Below are 20,324 nucleotides of genomic sequence, written 5' to 3' on the forward strand. Positions count from 1 at the left end.
AGTAACTCAGCTGGAGACATCTTCCGATCGCATCGCTACACTTGAAACTGAGCTGGCTGTCGTATACACAAGCATTACACAAGCCTTCAACTTTCGTGTGCATGGGATCAAACAGGAAGAAAATGAGAACCTGAGTATTTGCCACCATACTTATACTAGATATCCAACTACCAGAAAATTGTCATCTGTTTTCACAAAGCGTTTGTGAAAACCTGTAGCAACGACACACCTAAATGTATACGAAAATTAGAAGATTTACGATACCTCAAACACATCAGGAAGCCGAATGATGATCATCATTTCGAAATGGCCCTGATGTTAATGGAAACGAATAGACTTATCACTGCTCCTACAGTCTACATACATCCCCTACTTTCGTTGTTTGGAAAAGACAAAACCATTGTGGAAAAATGTGCACATGCAGGTTCGTTTTACCCTTTTTTTAAAATCATTTTACCTAAAAGAAATCCGTCCTTGAACATAAAACAACTAAGTTATGGCGAAAAACCGCAATATCACATGTACACAAAAGTGTATATACAGCACCAGTTCCTAGCTTGCATTCTAATATGCTGTGGTGTACGTAAAGTACATCCAAGAACAGTCCAAAGACCTCTGAACAAGAACGGCTTTCACAGCAGAACACCACGTAAAATGTTTCTGAAAAACCCTTAACCATCGTTCGTTTACCGATGAGTCAAAGTTCAATAATTTCGGTAGCGATAGTACAATAAAAGTGTGGAAGAAGAAAAATACTGCACTCGATCCGAAGGATTTTATATGAACTGTAAAGCCGCCACCATGGTAGTGTTATAGTTTGGGGAGCTGTTGCGGCATCTGGTGTTGGTAGAACTACATTTATTGAGGGTAATATGGATCGTTTTAGATACAAGTCTTTATTGGAACATATTTTGAAATCATCGCTGTATAAATTGGAGGTCGGTGCAGGTTAGATCTTTCAGCAAGATAACGATCCAGTGTACACGCTCATATTGCTACTTTACTATGATCCAAGCCAATTGAGCATACATACACACGCATATAGCTAGAGGAAAAACATAAACTACAGATATACATGCATATAGCTAAATAACCAAGTATGAGATACAACTGTTCCAGAAGGCATGTTCATGAAAAGTCTAGACCGTAGGAGAAATAGGTGAACGAGGCTAACTGAGAGTAAAAGCAGCGCGGTTCAAGCGATAATCATTGAGTTTGATTTTAACACGCTTTAGTGAAGTACGCGATAATTGTAATTGTGAAGTACTACTCCCAAAGTAGGTAGGTTGAACTGGCCGGTCCATGAGGACCTCACATAGACTGATTGAGTCCGTAGTGTTACCAGAAGTTTGTTTTAACGACCAAACTGAAAAACCCTATCAAAAACCAGGACCTATGTTATAAAATAACTCCGTCCTTTTGGCAAATACTAGAAGCTTCCTAGGACTTAAGCCACTTGCTACTTCTAGATCTGACGGCTGTATCACTCCTAATAGCTGAAGTCTTAGCCTGGCAAGTGCAGGGCATGAGCACAGAACGTGCTCGATCGTTTCCTCCTCCAACCCGTACTTCCTACATCTGCTATCACTGACCAAGCCTAATTTAAAGGCATGTGACGCCAGAAGGCAGTGTCCAGTCAGAATACCCGTTATGAGTTTACAGGCCTCTCTTTTTAATGATAGGAGCAACTGTGTTAGTCTAAGGTTGTAAGACCTACACATAATCTTCGACACTTTACAGCCCCGCGCTTGAACCCACGCCTTTCCCGCTTGGTCGATCATGTGCACCTCTCGCCTTCGCTTAATCTCGCCCAATCAATTGACTGTCAATATAAAAGTTAACACGGTTGCAGCTCAAGCTATTCTCTTCCAGGGTTTCTACTGCTTTGGTTACGGCTAATATTTCCGCTTGGAAAACGCTACAGTAATCCGGCAGCCTGTAGGATCTGCTTATTTCCGGATCAGCACAGTATACCGTAGACCCTACTCCTTCCACTACTTTGGAACCATCGGTGTACACATGTATCGCCTCGTCCGCCATTTGCGCACCCTTGCGCCAACCGTCCACCTCTATTGTGGCCTTAAGATCTCCCTCGAAGCGCAGATAGGGAATCATGTAGTATGTTCGTCTTGTGATTGACGACGCTATACTACTATGGTCATATGGTCGGCGCTCAAGGTGGCCCGAGGCACCGAGCCTGGTTGCGGTCGTTAACGCTTTGTTCTTTGCTACCAGGTCTACAGGTGGGATGTGCAGAATGGCATACAGTGCAGCCGTCGGGGTTCTTTTCAGGGCTCCCGTAGTGCTAAGCATCGATAGTCTGCATACCCCCTCTAATTTTTTGAGGTATGTTGTTTTTTGTGTGGCTTTCCACCAAACAAGAACTCCATAGTATAGAATAGGGCTTACAATCGCTGTCAAAACCCAATAAGAAAGAGAGGGCGATAGGCCCCGCGTACACCCCAGCATTCTTTTACATGCATAGAGTGCCGTTGAGGCCTTCTTGACCCTCTCCTCCACGTTGAGCTTCCATGACAGCTTACTGTCTAGGATGATTCCTAGATATTTTGTGCAAGGTTTCTCCTGTAAGGTCACCACTCCTAACTTAGGCCTGGTCCAATTTGGGACCTTGTACCTCTTTGTAAACAAGACCATATCCGTCTTCTCCGCATTGACTTTCAACCCGACATTAGATGCCCAGGTATGAATATCCCGAAGCGCCCGATCCATCAACGAACTAATAGTTGGAAGGCACTTTCCACTTATGACAATTGCGATGTCATCTGCGTAAGCCGTAAGTTTTACGGGTCCCTCATCGAATTCCCTAAGCAGTTGGTTGATGACCAGCGTCCACAGCAGAGGTGATAGCACCCCTCCCTGCGGCGTGCCCCTGTCCACTGATTTCGTGACCTCGTACAATCCCCATTGTGATGTAATCTTTCTGCAATTTAACATGCAGCCGATCCATCTGATTAAGGCAGGATGTACTTTAATGTAATTAAGACCATCCATAATCGCCCATTTTGCAACATTATTGAAAGCCCCGCAATGTCCAAAAAGACTCCTAGAGCATACTCCTTATATTCCAGGGATTTCTCTATGCTTATTACCACCCTATGCAATGCGGTGGCTACCGACTTGCCTTTGGTGACCGCATGCTGTGTTGTGGAGAGCAGCTTTTCATCCACGTTGGACTTTATATACACATCTATCAGCCTCTCAAAGGTTTTGAGCTGAAATGATGTTAAGCTAATGGGTCTATGGTCTTTGGGATACGCGTGACCGATCTTCCCCGCCTTTGGTAGAAAAGCTACACGAGCAGTTCTCGAAGAGTGCGGTACATGATTCAGTCTTATGCACCCATCGAATATTATTTTAAGCCATTCCACGACCGCCCTACTTGAGACTTGTAGCATGGCCGGGAATATACCATCTGGGCCCGGCGATTTAAACTTAGAAAACGTCTTCACTGCCCTCTCGATCTTGGTATCGGTCACCAAGCCCGGCACTACTAGCTCCGTGATGGAAGTGTGAGTGATGTCTGCTGGCTCTTCTAAACCGTCTCCCGATGGTAAATGTCTATCGAGAAGCACCTTAAGGGATTCCTCACTATTACGTGACCATTCCCCGTTCTCTTTCTTTATTAGTCCCTGGACTATGTTTCCCTTTGCTAGGACTTTTTTCAACCGTGTTGTTTCGCTGGAGCACTCTATGTCCGTACAGAAACTTTTCCATGAGTTTATTTTCGCCCTGGTAATTTCACGCTTGTAGATCCTCAGTAGATCCCTGTATTCGTCCCGACACGCTTCGCTTTCCGCGGCCTTTGCGAGCTTAAACATTTCTTTTACCTGTCTTCTTAGAAGACTCAGCTCATTGCTCCACCATGGCGGCTTTGCTTTTCCTCTGAATCTTCATATAGGGCAAGCTTTGTTATACGCAGTCATAAGCGTCCTTGTTAGGAATTCATTCGACTCCTGCAGTTCCTCTACATTAGCAACCTCTTTGGGTTGTCCAGTTTTGTTTCTACATGTTTCTGGAATTTAGTCCAGTTCGTTGACCTAGGGTTTCTAAAGGTTCCTCCCTTCTCTACCCTCTTTAGGGGGATGCTGAAGCTGATATACGCATGGTCGGAGAAGGATGGTCTATCAAGAACCATCCAATCATACCTTGATATATCACGCTCGGAGCTCAATGTAATATCCAGAACATTGCTGGATGTTGGACCAATGTATGTAGGGACATTTCCCCTGTTAGCTATCTGCAAATTGGTTTGCAGGATGTAACAAAACAGAGATTCGCCTCTCTCGTTCGTATCTGCTCCTCCCCACGCATTGTGGTGCGTATTTGCATCTGCGCCTATGACCAACCGCCCTTTGGCCATGTAGCAGAGCGCCAGGATAAATGCCTGCTTATTCTTTTGCTCAACGGCCACCGCTACGAGATCCTCAGTGGTGTAATTAGGCAGCATATATGAATGCAGCTGTTTCCTTACCATTACTACAGCTCGCACCCGTCCTTCCGTTTGCGCGTAGTAAACGCCAAACCCGCTCGCGCTAAGTCCAGAAACCTTTCCTCCCGATGAGAGCCACGGCTCCTGGATCAGCGCCACGTCAAACGAACCCTCCTCAAGGGTTAGGAGGAGTTCGCTCGACGCCACTTTACTGTGTTGGAGGTTTGTCTGTAGGACTCGCAGCACCATTGGGCTGTTTGTCCCCCTCCAGCACCTTCGTCTTGACGTCGTCATCCTCCCCTTGCCCTTTTGGTTTAGAGTATTCGAGGCCCCCTTCATCCTCTCGTGACTGTTGTGCCGGGTGTTCCTCTGTGCGAGCCACAGCACCATTTAGCGGTTGGTCCTCTTCTAGCACGTTCGTGGTGACGTCGGGGACGTCTACCTGTCTTTTTTCCCTTAGGCTTTTGAGGTCCTTTTCCACTTCGCCCACCTCTAGCGTGTTAGGGTTTTTATCTTCGGGACTTCTTTTCCTGAGTCGCATGTAAATTTTGCCAGTGCCAAAGGACATTTTGCCTAGCTGCATGTACAAAATATCCTCCGCCTGCTTGTTTATTTGGAAGATGTAGAACCGACCATCCTCGGTAGGACGAGATACAGTAAGTACCTTCCAACCCTGTGTCGGTATGTTCGGATTCTGATTCTGCAGAAGTCGCAGTGTATCCTCCGACTTCATCACGCATGGTATCCATACCTTATCTTTTGGTACCGTGGGGATTTGCGCTTTATCCACCACCTCAAACCGCGCGTTCGTGCCTTGCCTTTGGAGGTTTGGAACCACTTCCTCCAGCCACCGCAAGCTCGCGATGTTGTCGCACGCTATGATCTTCACACCATTATACCATCCCCCCGAATCAAAGGTTGGAAGGGGCTTACTTGGTTGTTCCCGCATCGTCTTAAGCATTAAGCTAATAAGCTCCCTTTCCACAGATCTCCACCTTTCAGTAGTCATTTGTCCGAAAGGACTGCTACGATCAACCAGCGCCACAGTCAGTGACTGCTTTGCCACATCACTCATCTTCTCGGGAAAAGCAGGAGTCTTAGTGTTATCTCCCTTTGGCATCTCCGAGGAAGCCGGAGTCTTAGCGTTAACTCCCTTTAGCGCCTCCGAGAAAGCCGGAGTCTTAGCGTTATATCCCTTTGGCTTATCTCCTACTTCTTTAATTGGAACTTCCCTCTGACTCGCAGCTTTCGACGTAGTTGCTACCTTGCTATTGGAGCCCATCTGTCTTACAGCTTTGGGCCTACTTGTCTTGTCTATGCGACTGTCCTGCCTCGCGGCTCTAGGACTGGGTCCTTTCTGCCTCTTGAAAGCAGGCTTGTCGCCTTCCGCCGAACGTTGCCTCTTCATTCTGCCATTCGACGTTCTTCCTCCTCGTACCGGTTGCAGAACCGAGGGTTTCTCGCAGCAAACTTCTACAGCTTCATGGGCCCATTCCAAGCGCTCGATCTCCACTTCTGTTGGGTCGACCACTGCTCCCAAACGTTGTACAATTCTTTTGCTGCACGGTACTGCGAGAGAGCTCTTTTACTTCCTCTGCTCCCTACCCTTCTCCACTCTTCTACTCCGTTTTCATTTGTGTGCTTCTCCAACACGGAGTTCATTGAATCAGCACTACTCTCGCTCCCCGAGTCCGACGCATCGCTTAATTCGTATTTGTCTTCCTTGGATTGTGACTCAGTCCTCCTCTTTACATCGTCCTTATTACAATCAGGTAATGAGTCGTTCATCTTGGTCGTATGACCACCTGCCCGACAAGGCGGGCTCAGCGGTCCAGTATTATATACGGAGAAAGAACCGTCCGCCACAGCAGCGCCCCTTACTGTGGTAAGGCCATTAATACTTCCCGAGGTGGCCCGATATCGGGAAGGCTCCATTCGAATACAGCCGAATTTATCCCCTGGCTGCAAATCGTCCAATAGGCACGGTCCGCATAACACCCTGGATTAGGGGGTTGGCAGTTCTTGGTCACCGACATCCCGCCGCCCTCGTATGAGGCGAAACGGCGCAGATGTCAGTCCTAAACAGCTCCGCCTCATAGTCGGGCGCTATGAAGTTCGGCTAAGCCCTCACACCAAGGTGCCTACCCTAGTGAGGGCTACTCCCAAAGTAGTCTACTCCAAAAGTAGTCTAAATAAAAAACGTTTTGCTATACTAAATATTTGAGTTATTTATTCGACAGTTCAGAACCGAAACAGAAATTCTCTAGAATTTCACTTAACTAATATTAACTCCGATTGATTAAAAATTTCAGTAACTTTTGCGAAGGCTCTAACGGGGTTGAAAGTATTAAAATGCGGAATAACTTTAGCGAAGGTTTACTGAGCGGCGGTGTACAAGTGAACTAGTCGAGATCAAAAAACTAATACCACAGGCAAATCATTTCTCTTTAGTTATTTAGGTCTAGGTTACGAACACAGCATACAAGAAAATGCCAATTACAATAGTGTGCCCTTTATATTGCGATATTTGTATTAACTTTAAATTAAGTAGTACCTGGGCGGCCGAGCTTTGCTCGGCAATCTTCGAGTATGCCGCATAACTTACTTTGTTCTACATGTCATCATTAATCAAACTCTAGTTTTTGTATATGAACATATATTATATATTTTTTCTTACCAATATTTGATTTCCTTAAAAATAGATTTCAAAAACATATCAAACACTAACCGCAAAATGAACTGGAATGAAAAATTTGAAATGGGTAATTCCAGCATGATACAAAAAAGAAGGTAGTTCCACTCAAAGTTTTTTGCCGTATTTGGGGATTTTTGAAGTTTCATAATGTTTGTTGTTTTGCCAGAAGCGATGCCATACCGTTACTGTTTAAGGCGAAATTGTGGTTTTTCGAGATGGAAATTTCCTTTAGGATGAAAACGCAATGGTCATATGAGACAATAATAATATGCTTTAGCACAATTTATGTGCATATATATCGATTGAGAATACAGTAAAACATGCAATTTTATTGAAAAATAGTGGATAATGACTCATACATTGGTTAATGACTCATATCTTTATGGCAGCTTGACCCCTAGACAGAAAAAAAAAATACCAGAAAAATCCTGGTGTTATAGCATGGCCCTACTATCATGCCCCTACAGTGGATATTTCTCGCGGCATGTTGAGAAAAAGTGTACCTCGAAAGTCTGCAGTGAGTGGTAGGTGTTTAATTGGTTACGTTTATGGGACGCTAAATCCATGTCAATGATAAAAGGACACAGAATGTGTATAGGCGGGGCGGCCCCAAGGTGATCCCAGGTACAACGGGCAAAAACACTCTCATAACTAGTGGCTAACCTGCAGAGCTACAGGGAAATGTTCTCCCTACAAAATGGCTTAGCAATTCCCTCCTAAAGCGCAACGCTGAAATTATACGATAAATAAAAAAATAAAAAATGAGGATCTGTAGCCAATTTATCAAGAAATTGCGGTGTCGGTTTATAAGGACCTCCCTTGAGCAAGCAATTGACAAACGCGTATGTTTTTTCAAAATGTTCTGAGCAAACGTACGGACACTTAAAAAGGCTATATTCCATTGCTTTGCATACTTCGATCCATGTTTCTTCCACCAAAACAATTCTCGGGAGCTCGAAAAACTTACTAAAAACCTTCTTTTCTATACTGATATTTCGTATTAAAATATTTCCAAGTCATGGGGCTCATTTTTTTTTGTTTTTTATTTAAAATAACTATGAAAGTAATTTCGTCGTATTCGTAATATGAAATTCATCAAAATTAGAAAAATTCGTAGAATTTTTCAATCTGGTAGCTTGTTTTTGGTGAAATTGTCATTGTCCCCGCAAAAGTCAAGTGGCTAACGTCACACTAAATGGAACTACCTCCATTTTTTGTATCATGGCCTATAGTATAAGAGATTGTTATGACAATCTGTGAAATCGATAATTAAGTTATTTAGGTCGAGTATCTACATGCGCCGAATTATTAATTTCAAACATTTTTTAGTTATACACTATGAAAGTCTCACAATTTATTACATTCCAAAAACTTGTAAATTTCACGAATGACAACTATCAGTTAGTTTAATTAAATGTCAACTTACTTCCCTAAGCGCCATCTGTTGGTAAGTAGTTAAATGGTTAGATGTCGTTTTCAAATTGAACATATGCCTCTAGTATTCAACGGTAGAAAATTACCTTGGTGAGATATCTTTTTGCTACGGTGAGAAATCTTTCTAATAGTAATCTGTGAGAAATTGCAACTATTCATTTCATATTTGCCAAAAATATGCATTTAAATATATTTTGCTAGAATTTGCCACGGTTCACTATGGAAAATAATGGCCAGTTTCTGATTAAAAATCAATAACTGTTTTATTTCTGAATATTATGTTCTAAAATTTTGCACATATATAGAATAGAGTATATGGCTTCAAATGGAATGTAATTTATTATGCCTGAATTTAAAACCATACCTTAAAAGATAAAAGAAATTCAAAATTATTAAAAATATCCAATATTTATTTTTTAACAATGAGTACTATTATTTTATGCCTACAAAAACCAAGTATCAAATAGTACATCAAAATAAAAGTCAATTTAAATAATAAAAACATAAAAAAATGGCGATTGAAATTGAACACAGATTAATTAATTAATTGCAATGTCTACAAAACTTACCGCAAACTATTGATGTACACAGCAACATTTAAAACCCCAATAGATAGCGAGCGGTTTTCCGTTTTCTGACTTTTATCACATTTTTAATAGTTACTCCGAAAATCGCAAATTTCCGCAGCTTTTTTTTATTTGATTATGTTTATGGATAGCTACCCCATAAATCAACATAAAATGTAAGGCGTGGGTGAACCTGGGCAGCTGGCAAAAGTCTCGATGAACTTTAAAAAAACTTTTTTTCACCATATTTTATTTTGCAATTATTTTAAGGTAAACATAAACATACTATTAAAAACATATTAGTTGGTTCATATTCTTCACAAAACGAGGTTTCCAGAAATATGTAATACATCATACCTGTCCTTTAACGTATAACATTAAAATCAATTTGAAAGTGATGAAGGGAATGGGCTTAACATGGACGTCCGTCAAAACTTAAAATTTGTGATATTGTAAAAAAATCATTTCCTATAATATGTATAAATTGTCGATATTATAGTCTAGTTTGGTCCTATTGATTGAAATAAAAAAAGCATGCCAGTAGCGACATCGGAAAAACCATTTTTAATCAGCAATTGTTCTACGATTTTCCATAGTGCGAGCCTTGGTATTGCATTTCAATTCTATTAGCGTGTATGAAAATTAGAAAATTAAGTCGAATCATGTGTAAGATTTTTTTACGAAGATTTTTAACTTGAATGTTCTCCTTTAAAGCTTTAATAGAATATGAGTAAGTAGAGTACTATTTCGTCGTAACTACCCCAACCCTAAATGGTAACCCTACTCAATAATGTCCCTATTGTAATGCGGAGTGAAATACCTTTCGTCTGATACCCATATCGGCATATCTCATGCAATTTTTTTAAATTTCGAATAGGTGGCAACCCTAAATGGCAACCCTACTCAAAAATTACCCTATTGTAATGCGGAGTGAAATACCTTTCGTTTGATACCCATATCGGCATATCTCATACAATTTTATTTTAATTTCGAATAGGTGGCAACCCTAAATGGCAACCCCACTCAAAAATGTCCCTATTGTAATGCCGAGTGAAATAACTTTCGTTTGATACCCATATCGGCATATCTCATGCAAATTTTTTTTAATTTCCAGTAGGTGGCAACCCTAAATGGCAAACCTTCTCAAAAATGTCACTATTGTAATGCGGAGTGAAGTACCTTTCGTTTGATACCCGTATCGGCATATCTCATGCAATTTTTTTTTTAATTTCGAATAGGTGGCAACCCTAATTGGTAACCCTACTCAAAAATTTCCCTATTCTAATGCGGAGTGAAATACCTTTCGTTTGATACCCATATCGGCATATCTCATGCAATTTTTTTTTAATTTCGAATAGGTGGGAACCCTAAATCGCAACTCTACTCAAAAATGTCCCTATTGTAATGCGGAGTGAAATACCTTTCGTCTGTTACCCATATCGGCATATCTCATGCAATTTTTTTGAATTTCGAATAGGTGGCAACCCTACTCAAAAATGTCCCTATTGTAATGCGGAGTGAAATACCTTTCGTTTGATACCCATATCGGCATATCTCATGCAATTTTTATACTCAGTTGAGCAGAGCTCACAGAGTATATTAACTTTGATTGGATAACGGTTGGTTGTACAGGTATAAAGGAATCGAGATAGATATATGGGCACTCATCTCAGATCGCTATTTAAAATGAACGATATCGGACTATAACCACGCCCATTTTTTCGATATCGAAAATTTCGAATAACCGAAAAAATGCGATAATTCATTGCCAAAGGCGGATAAAGCGATGAAACATGGTAGATGGGTTGACGTTATGACGCAGAATAGAAAATTAGTAAGATTTTGGACAATGGGCGTGGCACCGCCCACTTTTACAAGAAGGTAATTTAAAAGTTTTGCAAGCTGTAATTTGGCAGTCGTTGAAGATATCATGATGAAATTTGGCAGGAACGTTACTACTATTACTATATATGTGCTAAATAAAAATTAGCAAAATTGGATGAAGAACACGCCCACTTTTAAAAAAAATTTTTTTTAATTCTAATTTTAACAAAAAATTTAATATCTTTACTGTATATAAGTAAATTAAGTCAAAATTCAACTCCAGTAATGATATGATGCAACAAAATACAAAAATAAAAGAAAATTTCAAAATGGGCGTCGCTCCGCCCATTTTTATTTAGTTTGTCTAGAATAATTTTAATGCCATAAGTCGAACAAAAATTTACCAATCCTTCTTAAATTTGGTAGCGGCATAGATTCTATGACGGTAACTGTTTTCTGTGAAAATGGGCGAAATCGGTGGAAGCCACGCCCAGTTTTTATACACAGTCCACCGTCTGGCCTTCCTCTCGGCCGTTAACACAATAACTTGAGCAAAAACCGATATATCTTTACTAAACTTAGTCCACGTACTTATCTGAACTCACTTTATCTTGGTATAAAAAATGGCCGAAATCTGACCATAACCACGCCCACTTTATCGATATCGAAAATTACGAAAAATGAAAAAAATGCCATAATTCTATACCAAATACGAAAAAAGGGATGAAACATGGTAATTTGATTGGTTTATTGACGCAAAATATAACTTTGGAAAAAACTTTGTAAAATGGGTGTGACACCTACCATATTAAGTAGAAGAAAATGAAAAAGTTCTGCAGGGCGAAATCAAAAGCCCTTGGAATCTCGGCAGGAATACTGTTCGTGGTATGACATATATAAATAAATTAGCGGTACCCGACAGAAGATGTTCTGAGTCACCTGGTCCACATTTTGGTCGATATCGCGAAAACGCCTTCACATATACATCTAAGGGCCACTCGCTTTTAAAACCCTCATTAATACCTTTAATTTGATATCCATATCGTACAAACACATTCTAGAGTCACCCCTGGCCCACCCTAATGGCGATATCTCGAAAAGGCGTCCACCTATAGACCTAATGCCCACTCCCTCTTAAAATGCTCAGTAACACCTTTCGTTATTTACCCATATCGTACAAACATTCTAGAGTCACCCCTGGCCCACCCTAATGGCGATATCTCAAAAAGGCGTCCACCTATAGACCTAATGCCCACTCCCTCTTAAAATGCTCAGTAACACCTTTCGTTTGATACCCATATCGTACAAACATTCTAGAGTCACCCCTGTTCCACCCTAATGGCGATATCTCGAAAAGGCGTCCACCTATAGACGTAATGCCCACTCCCTCCTAAAATGCTCAGTAACACCTTTCGTTTAATACCCATATCGTACAAACATTCTAGAGTCACCCCTGGCGCACCCTAATGGCGATATCTCGAAAAGGTGTCCACCTATAGACCTAATGCCTACCCCCTCTTAAAATGCTCAGTAACACCTTTCGTTTGATACCCATATCGTACAAACATTCCAGAGTCACCCCTGGCCCACCCTAATGGTGATATCTCGAAAAGGCGTCCACCTAATGACCTAATGCCCACTCCCTCTTAAAATGCTCAGTAACACCTTTCGTTTGATACCCATATCGTACAAACACATTCTAGAGTCACCACTGGCCCACCCTAATGGCGATATCTCAAAGGCGTCCACCTATAGACGTAATGCCCACTCCCTCCTAAAATGCTCAGTAACACCTTTCGTTTAATACCCATATCGTACAAACATTCTAGAGTCACCCCTGGCGCACCCTAATGGCGATATCTCGAAAAGGTGTCCACCTATAGACCTAATGCCTACCCCCTCTTAAAATGCTCAGTAACACCTTTCGTTTGATACCCATATCGTACAAACATTCTAGAGTCACCCCTGGCCCACCCTAATGGTGATATCTCGAAAAGGCGTCCACCTAATGACCTAATGCCCACTCCCTCTTAAAATGCTCAGTAACACCTTTCGTTTAATACCCATATCGTACAAACATTCTAGAGTCACCCCTGGCGCACCCTAATGGCGATATCTCGAAAAGGTGTCCACCTATAGACCTAATGCCTACCCCCTCTTAAAATGCTCAGTAACACCTTTCGTTTGATACCCATATCGTACAAACATTCTAGAGTCACCCCTGGCCCACCCTAATGGTGATATTTCGAAAAGGCGTCCACCTATAGACCTAATGCCCACTCCCTTTTAAAATGCTCAGTAACACCTTGCGTTTGATACCCATATCGTACAAACATTCTAGAGTCACCCCTGGCCCACCCTAATGGCGACATCTCGAAAAGGCGTCCACCTATAGACCTAATGCCCACTCCCTCTTAAAATGATCAGTAACACCTTTCATTTGATTCCCATATCGTACAAACACATTCTGGAGTCACCCCTGGTCCACCTTTATGGCGATATCTCGAAACGGCGTCCACCTATGGAACTAAGGATCACTCCCTTTGAAAATACTCATTAACACCTTTCATTTGATACCCATATCGTACAAACATATTCTAGAGTCACCCCTGGTCCACCTTTATGGCGATTTATCGAAAAGGCGTTCACCTATAGAACTAAAGCCCATTCCCTTTTAAAATACTCATTACCACCTTTCATTTGATACCCATATCGTACAAACACATTCTAGAGTCACCCCTGGCCCACCTTAATGGCGATATCTCGAAAAGACGTCCACCGATAGACCTAAGGCCCGCTCCATCTTAAAATGCTCAGTAACACCTTTCATTTGATACCCATATCGTACAAACAAATTCTGGAGTCAGCCCTGGTCCACCTTTATGGCGATATCCCTAAATGGCGTCCATCTATAGAACTATGGCCTACTCTCTCTTAAAATACTCTTTAATACCTTCCATTTGATACACATGTCATACAACCACATTCCAGGGTTACCCTAGGTTCATTTTCCTACATGGTGATTTTCCTTAGTTTGTCTCCATAGCTCCCAACTGAGTATGTAATGTTCGGTTACACCCGAACTTAGCCTTCCTTACTTGTTTTTTTTAATTTCGAATAAGTGGGAACCCTAAATCGCAACCCTACTCAAAAATGTCCCTATTGTAATGCGGAGTGAAAAACCTTTCGTTTAATACCCATATCGGCATATCTCATGCAATTTTTTTTTAATTTCGAATAGGTGGGAACCCTAAATCGCAACCCTACTCAAAAATGCCCTATTGTAATGCGGAGTGAAATACCTTTCGTTTGATACCCATATCGGCATATCTCATGCAATTTTTTTTAATTTCGAATAGGTGGCAACCCTAATTGGTAACCCTACTCAAAAATGTCCCTATTGTAATGCGGAGTGAAATACCTTTCGTTTGATACCCATATCGGCATATCTCATGAAATTTTTTTTAATTTCGAATAGGTGGCAACCCTACTCAAAAATGTCCCTACTGTAATTCGGAGTGAAATACCTTTCGTTTGATACCCATATCGGCATATCTCATGCAATTTTTTTTTAATTTCGAATAGGTGTGAAACATTCTGAGTGGCAACACCTAGGTAGAACGTCTTAGAAGGTGATACAATATCTCTGTGCCAAATTTCATGTAAATCGGTTGAGCCTTTCCCGAGATCGTTCGGCTATACAAACAAACAAGAATTGCTCGTTTAAAGTTACAAGATAAGTGACTATATATGTATGTATGTATGTAGGATAAGTTCAATAATGTTACAAATATATAGCATGACGAAGTTAAGCAAAATTAGTTACATTTAATACAAAATGTCAAAAGTAATAAATTTCATTTTTATCATCGTGCACATGAAGATTTATGAATCTTCCTTGCAGAAGGTAAACTTTCACAATCGGTCTAATCAGTTCTTCATTTTGCGGCTTCAATGTGACCACTCGTACACGCCCGTCTGTACCGGGATGACATTTTTTGACTCTTGCTATAATCCACTTCGTCGGTGGAGGGGACTCGTTGGCAACGGCAACTACATCACCTTCTTCGAAGTTACGTAAAGGGCCATTTAGCTCGACGCTGTAAACTGACGACGCCAGAAATGCTGTCTTATGGCAGAAAGAGTTTGCCACCGCTGATAAAGACTTCCACATAACCCTTGAGCCTCAGGCTCTGGTATTGATTTGAGCGATTCACCGATAATAAAATGGCCGGGAATTAAGACTTCTAATTCGTTGGACTATGTTTATGTCTGCTAAAGGTCTTACAACTCATCACTAAATCTTCTCTATTCTCCACATCTGAAGTTGTCATGGTCCATACTTCGCACCATATAGTAGGATGGATACGATAAGTGACTTGTACAGCATGATTTTCGTTTGCCGTGAGAGGACTTTATCTTTCAATTGCCTACCTAGTCCAAAGTAGCTTTTATTGGCAAGAGTGATTCTTCGCTGGATTACAGGGCTGATGTTGTTGTTTGTGTTAATGCTGGTTCCCGAACAAACGAGGTCTTTTACTATTCGAAATTATAGCTGGCAACAGTGGCGGTGTTGCCAAGGCGCTAATGCGCTGTTTTTTGAATTGGTGAAAAACGAAAGGAGTGTGGTTTCAGCCATGCACTTTTGAAATGCTATGCGCAACTCCTTCTCAGCGCCAGTAAAATGTTTGCCATTGTCGGCCGACATCTCTTTACAATTCCCTCAGCGTTTTATGAAGCTCTTCATTTAGAAACCCAGGTGTTGAAAAGTCGCTAACAAACTCTAAATGAATAAAAATAATAATAAAAACGCACCGCGATAGTTTTCTGTCAAAAATGTCCCATGTACATACAACTTGTATGAGAGCCATCGAATTTACTGCGTAAAACGCTAACTGGATTTGCACTTTTTGTTCTGCGTAACATTTCGGTTTAGCGTTTGTACACATATTTCACATTGTCGCAAAGCATTTTTATTTCGGTTCGGGCAAGAAACTTCGTAAATTTTCGTGCGCTAAAAAAATGTCGCGCGTGTTTATTAGATTGAGCTGTAAATTTTTTCGCGGCCTTAGAACTGGATGGAACCACAACTTGCAGATTGGGAAGCCTAGTTTCAGAAGATGGAAGTTCTGAGTGAGCTTCAAATCGTTAAGAGAAGCGTCAGTGTACTTACGCTTATTATCGCGGTTGTATCTATTCATATTTGAACAATGCGGTAGCTTATGCAAACACTTAAAAGGCTTGAACAAGCGATCGTACTGATTGAATTTGTCCATGATTATGGAAAACTCTTAACATATTCGGAAAAGGCATTTATCCTTTGCTTGAACAGATCGATTCCGGTTGATCTGCATTTAGTGCATGATAACTAGTGTCAACAACTCTACTCGTCAGTCCCTGGACAAACCCAACAAGGCACAAAACGTTTGGAATTGCTCTTTACCTGACAGTTATTGTAGATGCAAGTCCTTTTTAAACAGTTTTATTTAGCTTGAAGCTGTGTAGCGTCCAGCCGGCCGGCCGACACGAACTTTGTAATTGAAATTTAAGTAACTTCCCGATAAGCTACAAGCTTGAAACTTGGAATATAGTTCAGAACCCGATGGCAATGCAATAATAAGAAACATAAAACCCCCGACAGGTATCGCACGGGTCGAAATATTTCAAAAAATCGTATTTGTGGTCCGATTTGGCTCATATTTGGAACAAATATTATCTACAGTCCGGTAGAAGTGACATCAAAATAATTTGGAGTTCGAGGAGGGTCAAGCATACGTGGCGCCCAGTAAAGTCTTTGGAAGGGTTATTTATTGAGGACTTAGATTGTAACAAATTGTCAGGAAAGGGTCCTTGTAATAATGAGTCACTAAATGAACTAAATAGAATGAGAAATTCTATTAGGGATTCAAGGGGTTGTGTAGCGCAATATATAGCTTCTCCAACCCAATTGTCAACCTCACCTTCGAACGGCGAATCCCGTTTCACTAACAGACGAGGCTCTGGCGACCCCAAGCTCCTCATGGAACTTGGGGGTGGGGAGGGAGGGATGGCCTGAAGGTTTAATGTGGCCATATAAATCGTTCCCGAGATGGTCGGGCCAGCACCTTAATGGTGCTGTGTTACCGGAGCGTATCGGATCTGTATCCGACAAAGGACCATCACATCGATAACACTCCCCAAAGCCTTCGGGGAGTAACTAATCGCTACAACAACAACAACAGAAATTCTATTATTACAAATAAATAAAGACACAAAACTTTAAAATTAAATAATTTAAAAATTTTTTTTTAGGTAAACGGTTTTATTGAAAACAATACTTACATGAAGTAATAATAACATTAAAAGATAGAAAATAATTAGGTAGGTCCTAGGTACTAGTCATCACACTTCTCATCAATGTAGGACGTTGATCAGACAATTAAAAGCATTGGGCGCGTGAAATTTCTAAAAATGTGAGGCGTAGCATAAGCTGATTAAGGTTCAGTTGGTCTTACTTATGACTATCAATAGAAATTTTTTTTAATTATTTTATTTTTAGAATAATATTAAAAATAAGCTAGTCAGATAATGTATAAATAGTGAAGATGTAAGATGTTTGTAAATTTGAAAGGAAAACTAGGAAGAACGAGATTGTCGAAATAGAATTGAAATGTAAAAATGTGTTAAATAAAAGTTATATTGGTTAACAATTTCAAAACTTGGAAAGCTAAATGAGAAACAGCGAGCAGTTTTAGTCACAAACACTACGTTTTCGTACTTATTTTTATAACAAAACATTATTACAGTGTTATGGAGGTATACTTATTTTAAATTCATAAAATAGTACAACCAAATTTATATACAATTTCACATTTATAATGAGGTTTGCGCTAACATAATTTAATTTTCTTAGAATGACGAGGACAATGATGCACTTGGTAGCAAATTAAAAGCCCGTAAACAAGATGAAACCGAGTATGATGACCCTGAGGATTTGGATGAACTCAAAGATGCAGACGACGACTATGATATCGAAGAATGCGAATATAGAGAAGATCAACAAGATATAAGCAAAATCGATACGGATGACGCAATGGTCGAGAAGGTTTTAAGCAATGAGATGGTTCAAGGATACTCTTATGACAAGGAAAATCACCTCTGGTGTGAGCTTACATTTAAGGTAAGTAAAAGTACACATCCAAACAAACAATGTTTAAATTGATCACCTTATTATTTTAGCTAAGCATGAGGTATAGAAAGCCAGACATTTCCTCGATTATCCGTGAATTAGCAAATAAATGTGTTATACATCAGGTACAGAATATAAAACGTGCTATTTTATATAAAGGTGAAACAGATGTCCAATTGCTGAAGACTGATGGAATTAATATTGTGGAAATGTTTAAGTACAACAAAATTCTAGAATTGAATCGTCTTTATTCAAATGATATTCATGCAATCGCGCATACGTATGGTATTGAAGCCGCAGCACAGATTATAATTAAAGAGGTTCAAAATGTTTTCAAAGTATACGGAATTGCGGTGGACAGACGTCATCTTTCCTTGATTGCTGACTACATGACATTTGATGGTACTTTCCAACCACTTTCACGCAAAGGAATGGAACATTCAGCTTCACCGTTGCAACAAATGTCTTTTGAATCTTGTCTACAGTTTTTAAAAAATGCAGCTGGAAGTGGACGTTTTGATGAGCTTAGTTCTCCCTCTAGCCGTTTAATGGTCGGCTTGCCAGTCCGAAATGGAACGGGGGCTTTTGAATTATTAACTAAAGTTTGTTGAATTCCGACCTATAATAAAGGCAATAAATTAAATTCATTGTTTTTAATATTCTTTCGTCATGTAGGGTTAAATACCCTACTACATGGTTTGGGCGTTTCGTATGGCAACGCTGCGCAAGAAGTTTCCAGAAACAATAAATACAACTCTGTTGAGTATTCGCTTGGAGTTATAACGCAATATTATTTTTATTCTTTTAATGTACAAACATTGACATTGTAAATTTAGTTATATTTTAATAAACTTTTGAGGAATCAATAAAGATTCCTAAAGTGGTGACCCCGCCGATTAACATGCCAAACGAAACGGAAGAAAGATTTGTTGATGCGGAGAGTATGCTTCATTTGGGGCGGCTCGCAGTGAAGCCACCACCATTTTGGAAGCCCGATCCGAGGTTGTGGTTCGCCCAAGTGGAAGCGCAATTCGTGCGCGCGAATATCACGACCGATGACACTAAATATTATACCATCGTGGCTGAAATTGATTCAGCAATATTAATGCATGCCAGCGACATTATTACATCGCCTCCTGCCACCGGTAAGTATGAAGCGTTAAAGAATAGGTTGTTAGCGGAGTTTGGGGAGTCAGCGGAGAAAAAATTAAAACGTCTTTTTGATTCGTGCGAGCTGAACGACAAGAAACCATCAACGTTGTTGCGAGAGATGAAGGATTTAGCACACAATCGGTTAGACAACGATATTTTAAAAACAATTTGGTCGCGACGCTTGCCGATGCAGGTCCAGCAAATTTTAACGACATTAGATGAGGACGTCGAAGAATTGGCTAAAAAAGCTGACAAAATTTTGGAAGTAACGACGGGGGTGAAGTCAACGCTATGGGAACGACTACTAACGACACAGAGAGGGCAATTGCCGAACTTGTATGTCGTATGGACAAATTCGAACAAGAAAATCGTAATAAATTCCAGCGCACGGAGCAAGCAGGGCGAACTAGGGTTCCAAAGGCAACAGCAACTACGGTACCGCGAAACGGCGCTGTACGAGTACCAAATAGCGACATTTGTTGGTATCATCGCACCTTTGGGAACCAGGCCACAAAATGTCGACCGCCTTGCAGTTATACACCAGCACGCACGGAAAACTAGTTAGTCCTCCGTTCAAAGCGGCTACGACGGAGGCTAGCCAACACACGAGCCGTCTCCATATACTGGACAAAATTTCATCTTTAAAATTTTTAATCGATACTGGGGCCGAAATTTCAGTGGTACCCAGATGTAATAACGACCCGGCACTACCTTCTCCGATGAAGTTAGTGGCCGCGAACAACACCCAGATCAACACGTATGGTAGAAAGAAGTTGACACTCGATCTGGGATTCAAGCGAACCTTTACTTGGCTGTTCATCATAGCTGACGTGTCCTACCCGATAATAGGCGCGGATTTTTTACAAAAGTTCGAGATCTTAGTAGACATGAAGAACAAAAGGATTATCGACCAGAGGACTAAAACTCAGATCGGATGTCTCGTAGTAAACCCTCCTCAAGGTATTATCACGCTCAGATGCTCGAACATATTTCATGAAGTATTAACGCGGTATGTGGATCTCACAGAGGATAAGA

At 40.8% G+C, this 20,324-nt stretch overlaps 1 protein-coding gene across 2 annotated transcripts in view; it reads left to right on the forward strand.

The window, feature by feature from the left end:
• The window catches only part of Polr1A (RNA polymerase I subunit RpI1), a 285,157-nt gene extending 266,377 nt beyond the window's left edge, over positions 1-18,780 (forward strand). For both annotated transcript variants that reach the window (XM_067759751.1, XM_067759752.1), the window contains exons 13-14: positions 17,862-18,128; positions 18,188-18,780. In XM_067759751.1, coding sequence (XP_067615852.1) covers positions 17,862-18,128; positions 18,188-18,748 — 828 coding nt within the window. In that variant the 3' untranslated portion in view covers positions 18,749-18,780. The remainder of the gene's footprint in view (positions 1-17,861; positions 18,129-18,187) is intronic.
• Positions 18,781-20,324: the final 1,544 nt, after the last annotated feature.

This window comes from Eurosta solidaginis, chromosome 1, assembly GCF_040869045.1.
Source record: "Eurosta solidaginis isolate ZX-2024a chromosome 1, ASM4086904v1, whole genome shotgun sequence".
NCBI lineage: Eukaryota > Metazoa > Arthropoda > Insecta > Diptera > Tephritidae > Eurosta > Eurosta solidaginis.